This window comes from Fusarium flagelliforme, assembly GCF_020744385.1.
Source record: "Fusarium flagelliforme strain FIESC 12 MPI-CAGE-AA-0113 chromosome Unknown B0J16scaffold_2, whole genome shotgun sequence".
NCBI classification, from domain to species: Eukaryota; Fungi; Ascomycota; class Sordariomycetes; order Hypocreales; family Nectriaceae; genus Fusarium; species Fusarium flagelliforme.
This window is the reverse complement of record NW_025763504.1, coordinates 5744930-5766581: the sequence shown is the minus strand read 5'-3', so window position 1 is coordinate 5766581 and position 21652 is coordinate 5744930. Positions and strand designations below refer to the sequence as shown.

The 21652-nt window shown below is 47.8% G+C and overlaps 9 protein-coding genes across 9 annotated transcripts; 6 read left to right on the top strand and 3 right to left on the bottom strand.

Moving 5' to 3' along the window:
* Window positions 1-2522: 2522 nt before the first annotated feature.
* On the top strand, window positions 2523-3869 carry B0J16DRAFT_381492 (interferon-related developmental regulator-domain-containing protein; the record flags this gene model as incomplete). The annotated part of the gene is made up of 1 exon (XM_046131167.1): window positions 2523-3869. The coding sequence occupies one exon, from the start codon at window positions 2523-2525 to the stop codon at window positions 3867-3869; it is 1347 nt and encodes a 448-aa protein (XP_045987524.1).
* Window positions 3870-4463: 594 nt separating this feature from the next.
* On the top strand, window positions 4464-5212 carry B0J16DRAFT_381491 (uncharacterized protein; the record flags this gene model as incomplete). The annotated part of the gene is made up of 3 exons (XM_046131166.1): window positions 4464-4512; window positions 4614-4978; window positions 5030-5212. 3 exons carry the CDS (start codon window positions 4464-4466, stop codon window positions 5210-5212), a joined length of 597 nt encoding a protein of 198 aa, XP_045987523.1.
* Window positions 5213-5758: 546 nt separating this feature from the next.
* Window positions 5759-6889, top strand: B0J16DRAFT_335636 (uncharacterized protein). Its single transcript, XM_046127100.1, has 2 exons — window positions 5759-6371; window positions 6420-6889. Exons 1-2 carry the CDS (start codon window positions 5886-5888, stop codon window positions 6852-6854), a joined length of 921 nt encoding a protein of 306 aa, XP_045987522.1. The 5' UTR covers window positions 5759-5885; the 3' UTR covers window positions 6855-6889.
* An 88-nt stretch (window positions 6890-6977) lies between these two features.
* Window positions 6978-8617, bottom strand: B0J16DRAFT_82827 (uncharacterized protein). Its single transcript, XM_046134531.1, has one exon. The coding sequence runs from the start codon at window positions 8242-8244 to the stop codon at window positions 7102-7104; it is 1143 nt and encodes a 380-aa protein (XP_045987521.1). The 5' UTR covers window positions 8245-8617; the 3' UTR covers window positions 6978-7101.
* Window positions 8618-9155: 538 nt separating this feature from the next.
* B0J16DRAFT_381488 (nucleophile aminohydrolase) lies at window positions 9156-10198 on the top strand (the record flags this gene model as incomplete). The annotated part of the gene is made up of 5 exons (XM_046131165.1): window positions 9156-9162; window positions 9228-9287; window positions 9395-9489; window positions 9542-9754; window positions 9812-10198. The coding sequence occupies 5 exons, from the start codon at window positions 9156-9158 to the stop codon at window positions 10196-10198; spliced, it is 762 nt and encodes a 253-aa protein (XP_045987520.1).
* Window positions 10199-13106: 2908 nt separating this feature from the next.
* On the top strand, window positions 13107-14520 carry B0J16DRAFT_82794 (uncharacterized protein). Its single transcript, XM_046134530.1, has 4 exons — window positions 13107-13326; window positions 13438-13675; window positions 13727-13892; window positions 13942-14520. The coding sequence occupies exons 1-4, from the start codon at window positions 13317-13319 to the stop codon at window positions 14068-14070; spliced, it is 543 nt and encodes a 180-aa protein (XP_045987519.1). The 5' UTR covers window positions 13107-13316; the 3' UTR covers window positions 14071-14520.
* Window positions 14521-14523: 3 nt separating this feature from the next.
* Window positions 14524-15608, bottom strand: B0J16DRAFT_335632 (uncharacterized protein). The gene is made up of 3 exons (XM_046127099.1): window positions 15068-15608; window positions 14855-14947; window positions 14524-14801 (listed from the first exon to the last, which is right to left on the bottom strand). Exons 1-3 carry the CDS (start codon window positions 15357-15359, stop codon window positions 14737-14739), a joined length of 450 nt encoding a protein of 149 aa, XP_045987518.1. The 5' UTR covers window positions 15360-15608; the 3' UTR covers window positions 14524-14736.
* A 2038-nt stretch (window positions 15609-17646) lies between these two features.
* B0J16DRAFT_82771 (Conidiation protein 6-domain-containing protein) lies at window positions 17647-18445 on the top strand. Its single transcript, XM_046134529.1, has 3 exons — window positions 17647-18104; window positions 18155-18215; window positions 18265-18445. Exons 1-3 carry the CDS (start codon window positions 17987-17989, stop codon window positions 18338-18340), a joined length of 255 nt encoding a protein of 84 aa, XP_045987517.1. The 5' UTR covers window positions 17647-17986; the 3' UTR covers window positions 18341-18445.
* A 117-nt stretch (window positions 18446-18562) lies between these two features.
* On the bottom strand, window positions 18563-20058 carry B0J16DRAFT_335627 (WD40-repeat-containing domain protein). The gene is made up of 4 exons (XM_046127098.1): window positions 19911-20058; window positions 19836-19857; window positions 19284-19779; window positions 18563-19236 (listed from the first exon to the last, which is right to left on the bottom strand). Exons 1-4 carry the CDS (start codon window positions 19930-19932, stop codon window positions 18823-18825), a joined length of 954 nt encoding a protein of 317 aa, XP_045987516.1. The 5' UTR covers window positions 19933-20058; the 3' UTR covers window positions 18563-18822.
* Window positions 20059-21652: the final 1594 nt, after the last annotated feature.

Here is a 21652-nt window from a genome sequence, read left to right as displayed (position 1 = left end):
GTGATCTTGATGAGGTTGTTCAGATTTGAAGTGACGATGATTTTCTTTTTAAATTCACGAGTATGAGTTGACTTGCTTATAATGTTAGATTGAAAATCGATTCCAGGGACGAAGATTGATCTGCTGCTGAAGTCGCAGCTGCATCATAGACACATCTCTTACCTCAGTTTCAGGGTCTACCTACCACTAAGACAGGGAGAAGTCACCATTTGATGGAATTGGACGGAGTCGGGTGGGTCGCACTGTGGGATGCGCTATTGAGACAGTCATTCTATCAGCTATCTACGACTACCAGATAGTTACGGTCCAGTGCCGTACAACCTCATCGAATGAGCATCTATAATTAACCTCTCGCAAAATACCCTTAGACCCAGCCTTCTAATAATAAATACTATTCGCACGCAGAACCGGACCGAAAGAATAATCCCATCAAAGAGTCATAGATGAGGGAGGTCACTGGGCTGGAGACAAGAATGGATTGTTATCATGGAAACCTGTCCTACAGCACATGGCTTGGGACGGCAGGCGGAATGGTTCGCAATCACTGTATTGGCCGGTATCAAATTCAAGATAGTGGGTAGGAGCATGCCAAAAATGACCACATGACTGCTGCGTACTTACCCATCCAGTGCGGACAACGGGAAGGCCATTAGTCGGGCTGAAACAACCCCGCGGCTAGATACAGACCGTACAGTATCATAATTCCAATTATTGCGTGATAAGGCGAGAAGAAAGGACTATAAAGAAGTGACCGCACTGTACGTCGTCAGCTTAGTCCCTCATTTCAACCTCGTTTACAAGGGCATAGAGAATAGTCCTTGACGTGGCGTGGTGAGGGCTTGAGTGTCTGCACTTTTGGATGAGTTCAAGATGCACTGTGAAGAAAGGACCTCTGTAGTCAAGGAGACATGCATAAGGCAAATGCTGAAATATCACGGTTTCCGAAATGGAAATTGTGTTAATGAGTCAGCTAGGTAATATCATGCAGTGTCACAGCCAATCCTTACTTTGACCAACAAAGCATCCATCTTTCGAAGCTGTAGCCCCCTTACTTGATGAAGTTGCGTGCGTTGTGATTCTCTCGCCTTGGGCATCTCTACTTGTGTAACGTATCTCCTCTAAACAAAGGCAACCAACCCTGTCAGAAACTCATTTACATAATTGAGAGATTTCGGTGTGTCCGAAGCTGTTCTCATGGAACCTTTTACTCACTACCCAGTCAACATAGAGGCATCGCCTACATTTCTGGTTAACCGCCCAACCGGGCAATGAATAATGGCACGGGCATTATATAAGACAACCGGTTGGGCTTCTACAGCTAAACCTATCCATGCTCAGACGCCTCGGATAATGATCTTCCGTAAATGTCTTCCCCATCTCTTGTTCATCATATCAGCTGTCCGACTGCTTTAGGTAACCTTATGAGACCTCGGCACTGGAAAGCTACCTTGATTACCTACCTGGGTAAGTGACTGTTGACCACCACTTATTCCCACCCCTTTAGTCTCCCATCAATCATATTAATTTCAGGCAGACAAGAAGCAGACGGGACAGTCGACACATATTCAGACTTAAACTCAACGCGCTGGTTCGAGACATGGATCCGTCTTAAGGGACCAGACGCGTTAAGTGATTGATCGATGACGATGACCGAGACAAGGGTCATTTTCAGGTGGAGAGAAGCGGGTGAGTGGAACAAAAGCGGGACGAAACGCTAGCATTCCTTGTCCCTTTTTTCTGGGGATGCCCACTAGATGCTGTCATATGTCAAGGTTAAGGAACCACATGTGATATGATTTCAGAAATCTCATGAGACTGCAGTAGGTAGATGACAAAACTAAAACTAGGAGAATCCAGAATTATCTATCATGACTACATTTCAGCAGGTCCAGGCACATGAGTCACTAACCCCTTAGCCGTTGTGCTTCCACCTGCGTCAGGTACCTCCCGAGAAGTAAGCTTCACGCCTAGAGGTCTCAGGTCGCCACTAAAAGCCCTGGAATTTCTCAGCGGCGCCTGATCCACTGTTCCACAGGGCCCGGGCAGCTCATGCAGTTCCAATTACGCCACGCCACAACCCGGTTCTCACTGGATTTAAACAAATCTTCATCGCCGTCCACATCCTTCCTTTCCTTTCTTTCGCTTTTTTGCTTCAACTATTACAAGGTGCTACCGTTCCGCTAACACCTATCTCCGAATTTTGTTCAACCCGCCTCTCGGAATTCCTCATGGACTTTATGCCTCGATACGCCTATAAAACAACAGAAACCGCCGTATACTACGCTCATACCAGTCGACCCAGATCCAAAACCATACCCAAGTGACAGAATTTTCAACGCGGCGAGGATCACTTGCTGAATAGATTTTGATATTTCTTGATCGTCACCAAACTTGTCTATACCTCGACTTTGCAAGTTTTCCTCGTCGACTTACACAAACACCAAGCGCATTCGCATATAGTCTAACCGACGCCTCCATTATCGCTTTCTTCACTCAGTCAGCCGACGTCAACTCCCGCCATAATGGATCACGCTCGGGTCAAAGCCCTCAAGGGAAACGGGAAAACTGTGTCTAAAAAAGCCATCAAGTCGGGTCGCGCTTCCGCCAATTTGACGCCTCGTGGCTCTCCTTTTGCTTCGCTTCTTACGTCACCTGCGCATTCCACAGCCCCCAGTCGGGCCGCCTCTGACGAGAGCGAAGATGACTTCGAGTACGACGATACCATGAGCATTGCCTCCGGAAGCTCTCTAGTCGATACCAATGAGGATGGCACCAACACTTTTGACGCCAAGAAGTTTATGGAGGAACTTCAGGATCGCAAGCACAACAACAGCGATGCCCGAACTCAACTACTGGAACTCTACATCAAGGTTCTGCGACACAGGTTCGCGCCAGCAACTCATGAGTGGCTTGACGAGTCCGCCAACGAACTTGCCGAACTATTCATTCGTGGCGCCAACCGTGGTATGGAAGCCAGAGAGCGACTGCTGTATCTCCAGGCTTATCTTTTGACACTCAGCTGCTCTGAGGAGGCCAACGTATACGAGCACGCCGAAGCAACCCTGAAGCAGATCATAGCCGATGATGATGATGAAGAGTGCAAGGCATTTGGCATCTATGCGCTGTGCTTCACCGTACTCTATGGCGGCGGTGGCGAGACAGAGGGTCTCGAGTTGCTTGACTACCTGTATGCCATTGTCGAGTCTGATGGAGACAACATCGACTCCTATGATAATGGTTTCATTGTTGCAGCCGCCCTACGTGGCTGGGCCTTCGTCGCTAGCCATGTGGACGATTTCTCGTACGCCGCCACAATGGCTTTGGACGGACTCTACGAACAGCTTGACAGCGTCGATGTTGGGGTTCAGGCCAATGCCGCTTCCTGTATCGCACTGATCTTTGAGGCATCGCGAAACCACGAGGAGGAAACAGGAGAGTCTTGGGACCTTCCCGTCAATCCCGAGAAGCTCACAGGTCGCATGTCTGAGCTTGCCAAGCAGAGCTCCAAGTCTAGATCCAAGAAAGACCGCAGGGACCTGCGAGATAGTCTTATTAGCGCCATCACTTCTCTTGAAAAGGGTGTCGGACCAGGATATTCATCCGCGGGATACGCACCGCAGAAGGGTGAGCGTATTACCTCCAAGCCCAATGAGGACGGTGTGGTCGAATTTGGATACCGTCACAAGCTTCGCCTCGGCAACTACGTGGCTACCATCGATTCATGGTCACTCTCTTCCAGAATCGACATGATGAGACTTCTTTTTGGAGGTCACCTACAAAAACATATCTTCGAAAACCCTGTTGTGGCCGAGTGTCTCAGCGATGCCGACTTCAGCGATCAAGCTCCCGGTGTTAAGAAGACCAAATAAAGCTGAAGTACATAGTGCATTATTTATGTTTATCGGTGTTTTGTTGGGGCGTTTTGTTACAGAGACTCAAATACCTGGTTGCTTTTGGTGCATTGGAGGGCTTGGTCATGAAGCATATCTATATCGCTTCAGCTTATCCGACGTTCTGTCGACAGATACAGAGTTAGAAGTATGGATGCTTGTCCCATGCGAGATCTTCTGTCTTTTGTTCTGCTCAACTGAAGAAGAATTCTCAGTGGCTGTTAATAAATTGTGTTTATAACTTGCAAGTTCGTGCTTTTGTCATCAACGAGAAATGAGTTGACCTCGTGGTACGATAAACACAGTATCTGTAAGATGACAACGATTGGTCGCTTTTATGATTCCCTGTATCCTGGAAACTAAGCCACAATTGGTCCCCGCCAAATCCATTAATGAAACTTGGCATCAACCACTCACATGCTGTAGCACTATCCTAGACCTGGACCAGGCTGTTTTCAAGGCAGGCCACCACAGGCAGACAGGCATCGACATTTCTTCCTTTATCTATACCACACCATTCTGTGATCTATCTATTGCTCAATAACCTCTAAGTACTATACCAGCGAATAAACCATGACGCGAGTCTCAGTCTACACATCAGCCCTGGCGGCTTTTGTAGCTGGTACGTTCACCATTCAATTCTCTGCAGCCACAGCGCATCTTCAATGACGTAGCGATGCTTCAAATCCATCGCAATCATCACCACGAACTGACACAAAATAGCGACGGTTATGATCGTGATCCCGATATGGCTACCAAACTGGGTGACTTACTCTGTTACTTCGGCCACCGGCGAAACTATCGAGAGGCACATCGGTCTACATAAGAGCTGTTCCACGTTGGATGACCCACACTGTCGAGACTTTCCTCCTAGGGATCTATGTGAAGGAGGAGAACGATACTTCTGTTCCATGTGGAGAACTGTCGGTTTTCTGGCTTCGTTCACGACTCTGTTGTGTTTGGGTGGCCTGGTGACTTTTGTTGTCATTATGAGTGGAGGCAAATACAAGCGTGAGACAGGATGGCCATTTGCCGCCGCCATGTTGACGCTGGTTTCTGTGATCGAGTTTGTGGTCATCTCTATTGTGGTGAGTACTAATGTCGCAAAGCCATATGATACACTAATTAATCGATGAAAGGCATACCTTTACGATCATGACGACCAGTTTACTATTCCTGGATGGCATCTGGATACTTCTTTCTACCTCAGCACTGTTGGAGCCGTCATCTGTCTGTTATCTGCTATTGGTATTGCGTTCTCCGCATACCTGCTTCCTCCAGAGGAAGGATATGATTTCCTCTCGGACCCGCTTGATGCTTAGGCGATGCCTGTTCGTGACTAATGATTTGGCTTTATATGCATGCGTTCACTCATTTATCAACCCCCATTGAGCAGGTGTTTGTGTTTTGAGATGGGAGTCTCGGCGGTTTGTCTGATGGTGCATTACAACCGGTGCTGATTTAGACTAATACAAAGGGGCTCTGCAGTAGCTACCTTTATATAGATGCAGGAAATCGCTTAGAATATTATATACAATCTCTCGAGTCATTCTTGTACATGCAAGCCGTCTGGATGATATACTATTTATTCTGTTACCCAACTCAGTGCGTTCATCATCCAACTGATTCGCATATGGGTTGTTGAAAGTCAAACGCCAACATCCAGAAATCAGCTGTGATCATAAGCTCTGGTCATTTTTATAAACGCCACAGTGTGGGTACAGAGAAATGCTATAGTTTAACAATATTTAATCTTGGCACATAGAGACCCAGCTGGTTATTGTTGGCAAGAGTGGCTGTTACCGTATGAGGCATCTGGTGATGATATAGGCGGGGTATATCCACCCCACCTTGTATAACTCCTATCACCTTTAACTCATCACCACTCAACCTCGGCTTGCAAATCAACATCATTCATCGAATATTTAAACGAAGCTTTCCCCTTTTGAACCGGAGCTCGTAATAATCAACTTGTATATCGATTCGGTACCCACAATGACCACTGACACACCAGGTCTCTCATCAGAGCAACTCGAAGCCTTCAACCGAGATGGCTACCTCATTCTTCCTGGCGCACTCTCTGGCTCAACAGTAAAGTCTCTTCTGGATGAAACTCATAATCTCCTAGAGAACTTCTCTCTGGATGACCATCCTCTTACGCGCTTCTCAACCGGTGAGAGGCGTGATCATGTTGGCGATGACTACTTCCTTTCATCAGGCGATAAAGTGCGATTCTTTTTCGAGGAAGACGCATTTGATGATGAAGGAAATCTTATCAAGCCGAAAGCTCGTGCTGTAAACAAGATTGGTCATTATCTTCACGCTCTGTCGCCTCCGTTTGCACGTCTGTTGGACCATGATGCTAGCAAGGTCAGCCCACCTGCTGTAGCTCGCAGTCTTGGCTTCAAGGACCCACGATGTTTGCAGAGCATGGTTATCTGCAAACAACCAGAAATCGGCGGTGCAGTGCCGCCTCATCAGGTAAGTCGCTATTTTCTGATATGCAGTAACATATACTCACAGCACCAGGACTCTACTTTCCTGTATACCAATCCCCCTTCTGCTGTTGGCTTCTGGTACGCTCTTGAAGATGCTACTCTTGAGAACGGATGCCTGAGTTTCTTGCCTGGTTCACACCGCTGGGCGCCAGTAGGGAATAGACTTGTTCGTAAGGCAGGTAATGCTGGTACAGAGATGGTTGACAACGATGGACCCAAATTCCCTGCGGCAGATGGCTACGGAAAGGGTGAGCCCAAAGGCAAGCATGAGTATGTTCCCGGTGAGGTCAAAGCTGGTGACTTGGTCCTTATTCACGGTAACTTGTTGCATAAGAGCGAGAAGAACACAAGTCAGAAGGGAAGAATAATCTATACGTTCCATATCATTGAAGGACAGGATAAGGATTATGATGAGAAGAACTGGCTTCAGCCGCCTGAGGAGGGGTTCACTAAACTGTACGCCTAGACTGAAAACAATATGTTCCAAGTGCTTCGAACGCATATACCATTGCATTAATTGCTCGTTAGAGCATCTATCTATTCCCCATTTTGTGTTTCAAACAGCTGAGCTGACAGGCATGTTTATGATGTTGAGGATATCTCGTGGCAGCAATGTTCAAACAGGGTTGTTACAATATGTCCAATCTCACCACTCAACGCCTATTTACTGCCCTCAATTTCTATATACTGAATGTCCGGGTATCATTAAATCCTTAGTCAGAATCCGAGGAGTCGTCGTCGTCTGAACCGTCATCAGAGCTCGAGTCACCTGAAGAAGACGAGGAATCGCTCGAGTCCTCCTCACCGGGTTTTCGGTAAGCCTTCTTAGTTGTGGGTTTCTCATCCTCTGACTCGTCTTCAGACGAGCTTCCGCTGCTGCTGGTATCGTCATCAGAGTCGGAGTCGGAGTCGGAGCTGCTAGAGTCGCTGTCGTCCACGTTCACACGGAGCTTACGACGACGCTTGCCGGGAACGCCGTCAGCGGGCTTCACACTCTTCTCGGCCTCCTTGGTAGGTGTGGCGGTCTTGTCGTTGGTGGTAACTGTCTGCGATGATGTGGTGCTGGCCTCAGTTTCGTCACTGTCAGACAGCTCATCAATGACAAGTTCAGCTCTCATGCGCTTGACAAGTCGTCGGACAATGACTTCGTCCTCATCCGAATCCGAGAGGTAGTCGACCTCAGTAAAACCCTTCCTCTTGGATCCTACAGGCTGACTTTGCAAGAACTTAGTGAGCACCTCTTCATATCGTTGCTGGGTGGCCTCCAGATCCTTGGTTCCTTCGGGGAATGCCTTTGCGCCATCGGACTTGTCCTGATCCCTGACCTCACAAGCAGTCTCTCGCAGGCGCATTCTCACGGAACCCTTCAAGTCTGAAATGTAGTCGTAAAAGGTTTCAACGTCAGAAGCAGGGATTCCATCGGCATCGAAAATGTGTTTGATGAGGTTTGTTTGGTGGTTCTTGTTGAACTTCCAGCTGTCGCGAGCAGTCTTCCAGAGCCTCAAGTATTCGAGAGCAGGCTTGAGGTCTGTGGGAACTTGAGGCTTAGGCTTCTTTGCGGGTCCTTTGCTCTTGGCCTTGCTCTGTTTGGCGGGCTTTGCTGGTGTCCTGGAGAAGTTGCCGTTGTTGTTGGATGTCGCATCAGCAAAGGATACTGACTTCTTGTTTCTCAATTGTCCTGTGGTCTCATCCTGACGTGGTCGCTTGGCAGAATTGGAAGTCTGCGGGGCGTCGTATTTCCTCTTTATGGGTGTGCTTGAGGCACTGGTTGGGTGCCCAAAGCTGGGTTCAGGCGCATCAGATGGTTGTTTGAGCTTCAAGCCCAACTTCTTCCAGGCGGGAACTTGGCCGGACATTGTGAGATGGTGTTTCTGAAGAGATATCGATGACGGAAGTAATATGAGAAAGGAATGAGAAGAATGTGCACTGTCAGTTCCAAAATTGAAACCTTCGACACTCTTGTGTTTTCTTCAACTCTCTCAAATCTTTATGGCGGTTGCTAGGGTCCTTGAATTTTCTTCTAGCTGCTGGGTGAGCGGTGGACTCTCTGTTGACTTCAGAAGAGCCAATGGCAGCAGCGCAAAGTTCAAAGAGGGACTGTGAGTTGTCAATGGCTGCAGGTTCCTCTTCTTAGCGTAGTGCCAGTGCAAGGTCGATATGCAATCGTGTTGTTGCGGGCCGGATCTTTATGGATTGGATTGGATGTCGGCAGCAACTTTTTTTCTGAATGGACCTTGAGAATTATCGAGAGTGGAGCTTATCATGACGATTAAGTTTATCGTAGATAACGATAAGAGTGGAGAGCTCTAAGGGACATAATTATATCAAGCTCCGAGCGATACATTTGCCGATGTGTATCAATACCCAGTAACTCCTCCTTCGGGGATTGACTTAGATAGCATGAAACTGAACGATTTTGCCATTTTATTGAGCTTCTAAGTTATTCTGCGCCCTTCACTCACATTAAATTGGCTGATATCGCATTTATGACTGTGTCTATCCTTTTTGTCACCTAGCATCCTGCCTGAGGATTACCTAATACCAGCGAGGCACCAACTCAGCCTTCCCATTGAGCTTCCGTTGCCTCATGCTCTAGGCAAGCTCCTGCTAACGCGTCGACTATCTCAACCCGTTATAGCTCTCCTCAACCTCCACAACGTCAACCATTGCCTCGATATCTCCTCATTTGGAACTTGACGAGTTCTTCTTGAGCTTTGCCTTCTAATTTTATCCGACTTCAAATACCAAAAGCCATAAATTCTCCACAATGTCGGGTACGTAGCCAATGCTGATATACAACCCATCCGATGTATCACCAAGCTAACATATAACTCAACAGCCGGCGCATACGATCGACACATTACCATCTTTGCTGACAATGGTCGGCTTTACCAAGTTGGTATGTAAAGTCCCCGAACCTCTAGAGCCCGCATACCCCACGATACTCCCTTGACCGATGACGTTGACGGACACATGGAATCGAGACTGACATGGCATTGTAAACAGAGTACGCCTTCAAGGCGATCACAGCAGCCAACATCATGTCTGTCGGTGTGAGAGGCAAGGACTGCGCTGTTGTTTTGTCGCAGAAGAAGGTTCCTGTATGTACAAGTGTTAAAGAGGCATCATGAGGAGTGCTGATCAAGACCACAGGACAAGCTCATGGACCCTGCTTCCGTCACACACATTTTCCAGCTCTCTCCCTCCGTCGGCTGTGTCATCACAGGATCCATCGCCGATGCCCGAGCTTTCGCCCAAAGAGCCCAAGGCGAGGCTGCCGAGTTTCGATACAAGTACGGTTACGAGATGCCAGCTGATGCTTTGGCCAAGCGTCTTGCCAACATCAGCCAAGTCTACACTCAACGAGTAAGCACCATATACCGATAAATATTGCGGCCAATCATGAACTAACTTGATCCCCAGGCTTATATGCGACCTTACGGCGTTGCGACCACACTGATTGCCCTCGACTCGGAATACGGCCCCCAACTGTTCAAGTGCGACCCTGCTGGATACTACATCGGTTACAAGGGAACTGCGGCAGGCCCTAAGCAACAGGAGGCGCTGAACCACCTTGAGAAGAAGCTCCGTAACAAGGAGCATGCGGAGGGCTCTTGGGAGGAGGTTGTTGAGCTGGCCATTACGACATTGAGCACAGTTCTGAGCATGGATTTCAAGAAGGGAGAGATTGAGATTGGTATCGTGGGCGGCCCCCGACCTGATGGCGAGGAGGGAACCTACTCAGGCTTCCGAACATTGACCGAGGACGAGATTGACGACCGATTACAAGCTATTGCAGAGAAGGACTGAGCGAGTGGAGAGAATGATATGGAACATGCATGAAACATTGCCATTTTGCGACAGTGGAAAGGTCGGTGCTCTTTGTCACGAGAGATTAGAAGTTTGATTCGCGGGCTGCAGCAGGGACGGTATGCTGTCCCAAGAACATGGATCATAAGGCCAATGCAGGGGGATGGATTATCAAGATTAGGGACTTGGATGCTGTCGTGGCCGCGGGTCCATGTCTAATGTGTCACTAGCCGTCCTAATTATGTGCAATAGAAATGATGAGCCTCTTCTATCTGGCCAACTGACACCTGCGCGTCTGATGATCCAATTGAGGAGGAGTATGCCTCGCGCCAAGCGACTAAGCAAGACAAGAGCCCACGATGGAGCTAAGACAGAACATGCCAGGTGGTGGTGGGTCACTCAGTGATGTGGCTGCTAGGCTATGAATGTTGAGAAGACTAATATTTTCTCAATATTTGTCCATTGTGGGACTGGTTAAGAATAGGATCAAGGAAGAACAAGCCTTGCAGCCAAGACCTGCTTGCTTCTGCTTTGTTACAGTATGTGCGATTCGGTTTACTGTAGTCTAGTTCTAAATTTGGCCAAAGGTTCATTAGACCGGCTATTCAAAAAGTTACTCTCAATTGGCACTTGAAGGTTCTTGGTCATGTTGTCATACATTCTTGATACTATCGTATCGATGAAAAAAGAGGCTTGCAAGTCTTCGTCTGAAGGCATCCTTCTAGTCGATCGGATCTATGCAGGGGTGCCCCTGGCACGACTGGGAACGACCTTGGAGTTTGATGGCTGGCTACCTATTGCAAGCGCCGACTTGAGCCTCCAAGACGATCATTGAGAATAAACGCAAGGGCCAATCCAACAACAGGATGAATATCAATGGAGTCACCTTAGGGAACGGGAGCGGGACGCGAATGGGTTCGTGTTGAAGACAACGGGGGGGCGAACGTTGAGAAGGCGAACGGTAACCAGTTCGCAGAAACTAACGTTAGTGACAATTAGAACAGCATAAGAAGCCGGTGTTGGGTGTTGGCGGGGAGTGAAGTTCAGCGGCGCTCAAACGGCGCCATGCAGAGAATAGAGAGCATGACGCCACACAGAACTAGGTAGGTAGGGTTTTCTTTTTTGGTGGTTTAACTGTCGATTTTCCTGGTTCACGGTCTAAAACAAACACATCTAATTTCTGCAATGGCTGCAACACAACATGCCTTGTTGAGATGAAATAAACCTGGACAAGCTGGACATTGAATCCAAAGTAAGCATGAGAGTAAGAATAATAAGACCGGGGACATCCAAATGCATATCCTGGTCTCAGATCTCACTTGTTTCCACCCACCTAATCTGGCATTTTCAGTTGATGACCAGGTTACAGCAGATCAATTCTACTCCATTTACTTGGTTAAAGGCATGCAGCATGAATCATTGTTTCCTTAATTGTCGATATCGGCCTCACCGTGATTGACTCAGCCTTGAAATGGGTTTCTGTACTGGAGAGGAGACTACCTGAGTAATTCTAATTCATTCATGATGATTTTCCATGGGTCATGTTGCATTTCAGACGGCCTCATGCTTGTAAACTTGACCGTTTCTAGCCATCAGCTCGCCCCGGACAGTTGCCAAAGCACTATCCGCGCGTCTATTGGTCTCGCTGGACCGATAGAGCTACAGGGCGTTTCCTATTCTGGAGAAACTAGTGGGTGGCTTATGGATAGCTGAGCCGACCCATTTCTGGTCTGGTCTGGTAAACTCCACCACATCCACCTGCGCTATTCGAACTTCTCTCTATCAATTGACAGAGTCGTTTCACTGACCGTCTCTTTGTTTTACCCGTCATACCATGTATCGGATCCAGTCTTGTTTGCGGTTCCCTCTTTTTTTTGACATTCCCCTAAACCCCCTGCAGCAAAAGTGTCTACCTACTTACTGTACAGCCTGGGAGTTCCCTCCTCTTAGCGTATAACCCAAGTCACTTTTTTTACTTTGCTCGCTCGGACAAAGATGCTTTTTAGGATACTTTAGTCCGCTGACCAATAACTGACAAGTTGTCACTCGCTATCAACTTGACCCACGCAGTTCACTTTGGTATAGTCAAAGACAGAAGAACATGGCAGAAGCCTCTTGGACGCCTCTCAACTAGAACATCTCGGATGCTCATCCCTATCAGGGGGATACAACCGGGTGTGGCTGGAAAACGACCGCACCCTCTGACCCTCAACACCATCATGTACTGTACCCTACAATGACGTGCCACATACATGGGGCTCTTGATTCCTCGGGTCCTGGTCCTGCATGGTGCATCGCTGTCTGCATGTACATACATGTATGCGCCCAGGGGTATTGTAGGGGTAGGGCTGAGGGCAAGGCTTCGACCTTGAGTTCGATTCGACGACACTAACCTTTGCCACCAGCTGGCCTAGGGTCGTTCATCTTTTTGAGCTTGGAAAGGGTCGTTCCGAGTGGAGGCTCATCATGGAACTCTCACTGGTGGCCCATGACTTCTGTCTCAAAAGGCTGGCTCTAGTTGCCGAGCCTCTCATGTGTGCCATAGCGGCCTTGGACTGGGAAGAGAGAGGGGTGGTGCTTGACATTCGGGTGGTATCCCCCCTTGGATCTAGTAGCCGTTCGCTCCCGTTGGTGGAGCACGACATTACATTGGCAAGCTTGAGCTACCGTGCGGTGTCAGTTAGGAAGCTAGGCTAAGGAAGATGGAGACTTTTCTGGACCAAGAGCTTCTTGCAACTCTTCCTGTTGTCTCTTGATGGACATCTGGGAGGCCTTCGACGACCATCACGATATACAAAAAGGATGCCCAGTTCTGGCGGATGGTTGATTGTTTGTCCAGTCAACCAAGCATTGAAAGACCGGCTTCTCTCAACTGTTCTACTAAGTGATCGACATGACAACGTCTCTATAATATCTCCTTGCCTATTTCTCCTATCAAACTTTACCACCGCCGTCTACATTCCGACTCGGATCTCAAATTTACTTCCCTTAAAATCTTTACGACTCTATCTATCAGCTTTTCTACGACCTTTGGTTCTGTCATAATTTGTGTTCCAGCTAGTCTGATCACCCTTTGACTTTACAAAACTATCCTGATAATTAAAGGACGCGGGAAATTATGGACGGATGTAAGTTAAATCTGGCCCCCTTGACACATACCAAGAGGTCAATTGGCATCTCTGCACCACAAGCTTCACGCTGGCCAGACTTGAGAAACTGACACGCGAGTTACTTTATAGTAAACGAATACCGCACAATGCGAGTTGCTGAAGTTCTCTCTGATTTCCGAACACTGCAGTACTACATAGCTGCTGCGCCTGTCGACCCTGATGACACAGCGGAGTACTACACTGAAGGCTGGGCCGCTCTTCGACAATGTGCACTAGATGGACAACACATTCTGGAATGTGGTGCAGACACCAGTGTGCCTACTCCCCCTGGGGGCGAGCAAGAGCAAATGAAGGCTGAGCTTAAGCAGTATGTTTTCCTGAGCAGTGATAGGGTAATTCGAATTCTAACAGTTGGCAGGGTACTCCTGGACGCATACTCAAGACGGCACGAAGGGCAAAAGATCTATCTCCGACAGGCAGCGGCGCAACGATGGGTTGAGTATAGAAAACAGGTGCTGCAGGGCGGCGTACCAAACTCTAGAAATCAGTCTCAACTCCAGGCTTGCGACCGTCAGCTACGAGCGGTAAGAAAATACTCTATGGCTCACCGGTTACCCCTTACTAACTTCTTAGGAGCTCTCAGCAGTCGCCGACGAAGTAATTTACAACGAGCTCAAGGCCTCGGATGAGCAAATGGGTCGCTGGACGGCCGAAGATCCCAGTCTACGAAGTGTGCAACGCTGGCTCCGAGCACGCAGGTGAACTGGGATCAAGGGAGACGACACAAAGCGACTACGATCTACGATACCCCAAGAGCAACTATTGTGACGAACGAGAGACGAAGATCAAGACCAAAAGCAACGCCCACGTCTACGCTAATCATGAGATTCTTTCCCTTACGACTTCTACCATTCTTGACCAACCTTTTTGACGACCGATTTATTAAGGGGGAGAGTTGCGGTTTGGGGTATGACTTTTTGCGCAAAGGATAAACCTGTTTGTTATTTCTTTCATGACCTTACGAGTCATGGTTTGTTTACATGCCTGTTATAAACGGTACAGGATTGATGTTGCATCTAGCATAAGCATCAGTTTAGATAGAGGAAGAGTATCCTCCTGGTTTGATAGGACCTAGGTATGGAGATGTACGGGGCTGGGCTCCTTTGAACTGCCTGGAGCAGATGAATAAATATTGACTATTATTCCAACACAATTTCTCTGGTCATGTCCATTACAATTGCTCAAATGTGTTCAACTGGTATTACTACCAACAAATGTGTAGTTCTAAGGAGTACCTATCGAAGTGGAGTCTCTCTTGCATAACCTCAACAAGGTTGGTAACCAATCCGAACAATGCGATCTCATGTATGTAGAGCAAGTATGTTTAACTAGATTAGGTTACTTATGATTTATATGGGTGTTACTCTATTAACGCTTGCTCTGGACACACAAGCCAATGCCAACCAACATGAGACCCATCCCAGCAGCAGTATCTTGAAGAGGTATTAGTGTTTGATATTAAAGAACCAACACGAGAAATGCTTACCTTTGCTGATAACTTTACCATCGACGTACCAATCACCGAGAACGGTAAAGAGAAACGCCAGTGTGTTTACAATAGGAACAGTCAAGCTAAGTTCTAAAGGTTGTCGTCATTAGCGATTAAGGCCTCGGCGTGGCGAAGTGTCAACGGTAGTCTATCCGCGATCGACACCCCCTGACAGAACTTGACATGAAAGATCAAAAGCCATAAACTTACCAGCCTGTCCAATGAGCAGGAAGAACCATACACTTCCCGTTAGGTTAAGAACCAATGGAATTGCATAGCGAGGGTTCTTCAACAGATCAACGACCGCAAAGAATGCTCCATAAACCTTGGACTTGAGCCAGCTAGACTGAACAGATGGGCTCTCGAGTACCGGATGGGCAGGTGGATTATGCGACTGCGCGGCTCGACGGATGAAAGGGGTAGTGAAGCCCCATGCAAGCCCGACGAGAATGAAGCTGAGAATGTAATTGAAGACTGGTGGCTTCTCGTCTGTGGATTCCATGATGACGGTGATGGTGATGATGCAATCAAGCTTTCCCCCTGCGTTCTAGACTCTGGACCACAAAGGGAGTGAATGTAAAGCAGTGAACACGAGGCTCGTGCGTTTTTGTTTCAACAAGAAGGGCTCACGGATCAGCCCTGTGAGGCCTATGAAAAGTCAGAAATGATGATAGTGTGGAGGTTTAGATTGAAACCAAGGGCAGATTCTGGCAGAGGAAAGTGCTTTCTAAAAATATTACTGGAGGCGAAGGCGTAGACGTGGCTGGCGGGTCGTCGACTCAGCCTCGCCCTAGGGGATTTCTATCCACTAAGGACACTATTCTTACAGGGGGCTTTTGCTGGCTTGTAGGGGAACCAAGTGGCTTTGACCACCCAAATTGAGCTAAGCGTGGCGCCATGTCGCTTCGCTTCGCTTAGTGTACCTCCCCGCATGGTCAGTGCGTTTAGCCGCACTCCCGCGCTGACAAGCGACCATCCGGTTATCATTCAACTTCTCTTCTCACCCATCCATCATTAATTCATTGTCACCGCTACGGAGAAAAAGCCCACATGTCGACCCGGTCACTCGGTGCTTCTTGGCGAGGATCCCTGTCCAGCTGGGTATGGAGACTTTAAGTTCTGATGCAACGTCATTTACGGGCCAGCCACAGATGGTCATCGAGGCCTCTTCCCTCCCTTGATCATCATGAACCCTGAAAGGAGGGACCCAGTTCAAGATATGGGGTTTCTCTATAGACGCATGGCCAAGAGCCGCAAAGACCATCTTTGTACTATGATTCGTCTCCTTTGACGCGGACACGCCGATACGCTACTGGTGATGCATACAGCAAGATGGATCTACATAGAATGTCTTGCTAACCACGAGACTGGGCCCGCTACTGCAGTGCAGACAGTAGAACATGGCCAGTTAGTGTTGTTGATTGTGGTTTCGTCTAAGTTTCGGATCAATGGACGAAGCTGGTACGCATTTTGATTGGTCTGCAGGTTTCAGAATCATCCACGAGCTCAACGACACAGAATGCAGTGCTGTTTGATCGTCGATTCGAGTCCTCGGCTTCAACCCATCTTCTACACATTCCTCGGCAGAAGCAATCGAAATTTTCCTTCGTGATGATCCCCTTTGATATCCCTTTTGTCGGATTTGTCCGAAAGATATCCTCAGCTTTCTTGTCGATCACGCAAGCTGACCGACTGTCAAACTTACCCTTGACCAACCACGAGGCCAAAACAAAAAGTTGACGGGTCGATCAAATCCATGATTGTCACCGAATTTGTAAAATCACCGACTGATATAATCAGATTCTATCGAATTCTAACACCTTCCTCTCCTAGCTTATACTTGTCCTTTAGGTGTCGCAATACCTGGCCGCCGCGAGTACAGAGACGAAGTCATCAAGTTGTACCACGACACTTTAGGATAGGCTCTTGGGTCATCCTGTACATTCCAAAGCTTAGGGATTCACTTTCACAGTATCCTCTTAAGTCCTAAGGGTATGCGGGATGCCGTTGATAACGAGTATACTACCTGTGTAAACCAGAGCATTCCATTATCTAGGAGCAGGACTTGGCTAGTCCAATTTCATCAATTCCTAAATCTTGATTCCTTTGACAGATAAATACTCTTCAATCTGTTGAGTCCCGTTCTTCCACGGGATCACGCGATGTCATCCCAATCATTGACTCTTTCAACATGTCTTGATGCCATGATCCGCGTCAATGATTCATCAGACAGGCACAGACCATTTTCTGCAATATATTTGCTTTTTGGTTTCCGAGTTATTACAGCGGCCAGCCGTGAACTCCTGGCTGTCTGCGGATGTTTGGAAACAAATGTTTGACAAAAGTAGAGTTGATGCGTCATGACTCTCTAGTTCAGAGAGGATCACATCCAGGTATGCGGATTGGGACATTAGTACGCTATCAGACTCCTGAAATGGATATCGATAAAGCCAAAGGCTAAACAAGATTGCATTATTAGTTGAACTCGTCGCCTTATGGCCTTCGTCGAAATCATTGTCTACTTTGTATTGCATCCTCGTGAAGATCTGCAAGGGGAGATCTATGTAGGGCTGGTGGTTAGTCCCAACCAAATCGGACTTCTTTCATTGATCTAACCAGTGTGGTTTTTGCAAATTACCCCGGGATCTTTGTTCCTGGTGGCCAGCGATCTTGCAATCGTGGAAACTTATGTCGCTCATCACGCTTCAACACCAGGATCAAAGCAGTTGCCCGTGATATCCCCTGTACAATGGACGGCCTACACGTCACCACTTGAGAAGCAATATTCGCCCAACCGATTGCTTGAAGCAATTTGTATCGCTAGATATGTCGATTAATCATGCAAGCCGGCCCAGGGGAAGCAGCTTGCCGGCAATCATGTAGTGAGTGAAAGGAGCCCGGCCGATCGAGAAGATTGTCAATTGCGTCAATCCAGTGATATGATGTTCCCGTTGGCTCTATGAGAAATCGGCGATTAATGAACAAATATGTGTTGAGAAATGTCTATAAGAAGGTCCTGATATTCCTCCTCAGCTCGACCTTCTCTTCTCATCAACACATTCACAACTCTCAAGCAACAGCTACCACAACAAACTTCTACATATTTACCAACTGTACAACACCTTCAAAATGACTGATGCTCAAGTCGCCGGCGGTCACAAGGCTGCTATCAACAACCCCAACGTTCCTGAGGAGACCAAGGAGCACTCTCGCGGGGTCCTCGAGAAGGATTTCAACGGTGGTGATGGTAAGTTTTGCCTCTAAAATCTCATCAAAACCTTTGCTAATAGTATCCAGTCGCCAAGGCCGATGACAACCAGGAGAAGAACCCCAACAATGTTGCTGGTGGCCTCAAGGCGTACGTTACTCTTCACCTTCTGTTCGACTGGATGCTGACAATGACACAGCACCCTGAACAACCCCAACGTTTCTGACGAGGCCAAGAAGAACGCTCAGGAGCGTCTCGACAAGGAGGACTTTTAAGGAGTTTTGATGGTTACTTTGTCTAGCAAGTTGTTAACACCCACGCGTATCTACGAAAGGCCAGGAGTTCGTTGGATCTTGGACCAAACATGAAATGAAACTATTATTCTGCTTTTATGGTCTCCTCAATTGTGAAAATGCCCAGATTGTCCGTTGCAGGATTGTAGTGGTGGCCAACAAGTACCGGTTCGATGGTTAGTGATGAGACACCTTACCGGTAGCTGTTAGGGAAACGAGAATTCCTTGAGAATATTCAGGCCAGTATGATCAGGTCTTTTGACGATATTTGTTCTATACCAAGGGATTTAGTTGGTACATTCATGTATTCACTTCGCGGTATGGCACATATGCCTGTCTATGAAGTTTACAAATCTCAAAACAGTGATATCCGATCCATCTTACAAACATCGACCCAACGCCATTCTCCTGTCAAACATGAGCTTGAATATAGTCCTGTATCATGCTCCATATAACCAACCACATTATCGCGTTTCCGAGTAATCGTTCAGCGCAACACAAACGGCTCCTCTGTGGTGTCCGTTGTACTGTCTAATGATCTGCTGACTATGCAGCTCCCATAATCGCGCGTAATGGTCAGAGCAGGCAGTTACAAGGTATGCGGAGTCAGCGCTGAAAGCGCAGTCCCATACCCAGCGTTGGTGGCCGGTAAGAGTGGCCTCCAGGGGATAGGGCTTGGGCTCTTGGTCTGGAGTTGGTTCGATGTTCTTGACTTCCCAAATCTTGGCCGTATGGTCTGCGCTACACGTCGCAAGCTTCTTGACGTCTGGAGATAGAAGAATACGAGTGATATATTCCTTATGGGCGTTGAAGTGGGTGACAGGCACCAGCTGTGTGCGGTCGAAGCTCTGGATGAGGTTCCACACGAATACGTTGCCCTGTTAAACGATTAGAGATGAAGATCAGGTGGCGTCACGTTACTTACCGCATTGTTCGCGGCGCACAACAGAGATCCATCGCTGGCTACGGTGACGCTAGAGACTGAGACGTCCTCCTCTGGGATGAGTTCATGGGAACAGTTGTTCTCGGCCAGATCCCATACTCTGACACTTCCCGACCTGTCGCAACTGATAATCTCACCCTGATTCGGGTGGATTACGACATCGTTCGCCGGGCAGCCATGGTTATAGCTTCTTTGGATCGATCCAGTCCTTGTCTCCCAGATCTTGACAGTGCCGTCTTCGGAGCTAGTAACCATCCATTTTCCCTCACAATGAAAAGCGACGCCTGTAATGTTGCCGGTATGTCCCTCGAAAGTCAACAGTGGGTTTGGATTCGTGGATTTGATATCGTAGAGCTTGACGGTGTGGTGACCAGCGGCGGCGAGGTATCGTTTGTCGGGGGAGATGCAGAGGCGGTTCACTTGGGAATCAGGATGTTGAATTGTACGCGAACAGATACCCGATAGAGCCTCCCAGAATCTTAACGCAAAGGGTCAGTCAATGTGAGCTGGTCAAAAAGGCGCGTCGCATCGAACCTGATGGTATGATCGTATCCAGCTGCGACATGGGTTAGCTTAGATGGAGGATGGGAGGGTAGATGTCGCAATTACCTGTACAGAGAATGACAGACATTTTGAAGACGGTAAATCAGTCGCTTAGAGCTCAGCTCATGGCAGAAGAAGTCCACAAGGGACCTTTTAATAAATGAGACTGGCTAGGAAATAAAACCAAAACACAGCTGAATCTGTAAATCCTAACTATTCCTAACTCCCAAGACTCTCCACCGCGCAGCGCAGCACGAGGACGCGGAGTGGTATGCAGGAAACGGGTTATGCATGTACCCGATGCTCTCCCAACGACCATCTGGGGAAGGAGTTCCTGCCCTATCCACCTGCCATGACATGATCAATCAGTAACCATCATCTTCTCTCCATCAAAAATAATATTTCTCCTTCATTCTGATTATCGTGTTAATCAAGACAACAAAATTACTCAAATACACATACATACCACTTACATCTCTCACTCATACCATGTGTTACCCTACGCACTCACTCACCTCGGTGAAAGTGCAAGTGCAAGTGCAGATATCGTGAACAGAAGCTACCTACGAATCGACCTCTGGCAGTCATGCGACACGAAAATAGGGAATGATTAACAGGGTTCTGCCAAGAACAGCATGAGCTTTGCTTGCCAGCAAGAATCGTCATTATGTCATATGGGCGTACGTTGTGTAACCAGTCACACAGGCTCATCGAAGTTTCGTCCATGCCATCACCCGCCTCTGCAGTTCAGTAACGCCGCGCCGAGCAGCTCGTTCATCCCGAGCATCCATGCTCCAGTGGTTGCCTTACGCTATTGCCAACAGTACGCTCCTGCAAAAACAAGTGGACTTGCCAATACTCAGCTCGATCATACACACCATATCGAGACTCTTCTGGCTTTGTTGACGGAGAATGGTAATGATCATACTTCAATCTAGCTGCAAGTGCGGTCATCTTGAAGAGCAGACCAGCATTCGGTGCCAATTTGTTGTTTGACTCTCCTTGGTGAGTTCAGAAAGAGAGTTGGCAGGCTGGAGATATTACGCCATATTCGTTTTGAAGAAGATCTTGACCCAAGTTTGCCAATTTCAAACCACCCTCGGATCATATCATCATATCATCAGATCACTCAACTACGATATTACAGACGCAGGTCCAGATGCCGTGCAACACCGTTGCAAATGAATACCACTTCTTGACCCTGGCATTTCGGAAGTTTTGAGACATTCGAACAAGTCATATTTGAGTAATCAGAATATGCTTCTCTTTCTCCTTTGTCATTTCCCCATCACTGTCAACAAAGGTTGGCAACAGAGGTTCCTCCCTCAGTTTGCTATCACAGGCAGGCATGCAATCTATCCTGACTCACCGGGCCAGGTGCCTCAGCATAACCGACACCAACGATGTATGCCACAAGCTGATCAAATCACCGATATTGCATCTCCGCCGCCCACTTCGAGGTCCAAAATCCAGATTGATCACCACAGAGATAACACAGATCATATCGTGTCGTCTCTGATTGGTAACAGACGGGCCTTATCCTTTGTCAAGGTCATCTGACAGTCCTCTGATGAGCATAGACGTCATTGAGTTGCACCTTATAAGCTGAAGGTCGAATGTGCATGGCCTCGAACGTTGAGATAAAGGGCATATGTCACACTGGCAAAAGAATCTGCAAGACAATTCGCGCGACATGTCCAGGATCTACATCTTGACCATCGCTATCTTCGATAGCTTTGCCTATCTGGCGGATGGTGTACCCATTATCGCGTTCTGATATTGCTAGTATTCACAAGTGTGGTGGTCAG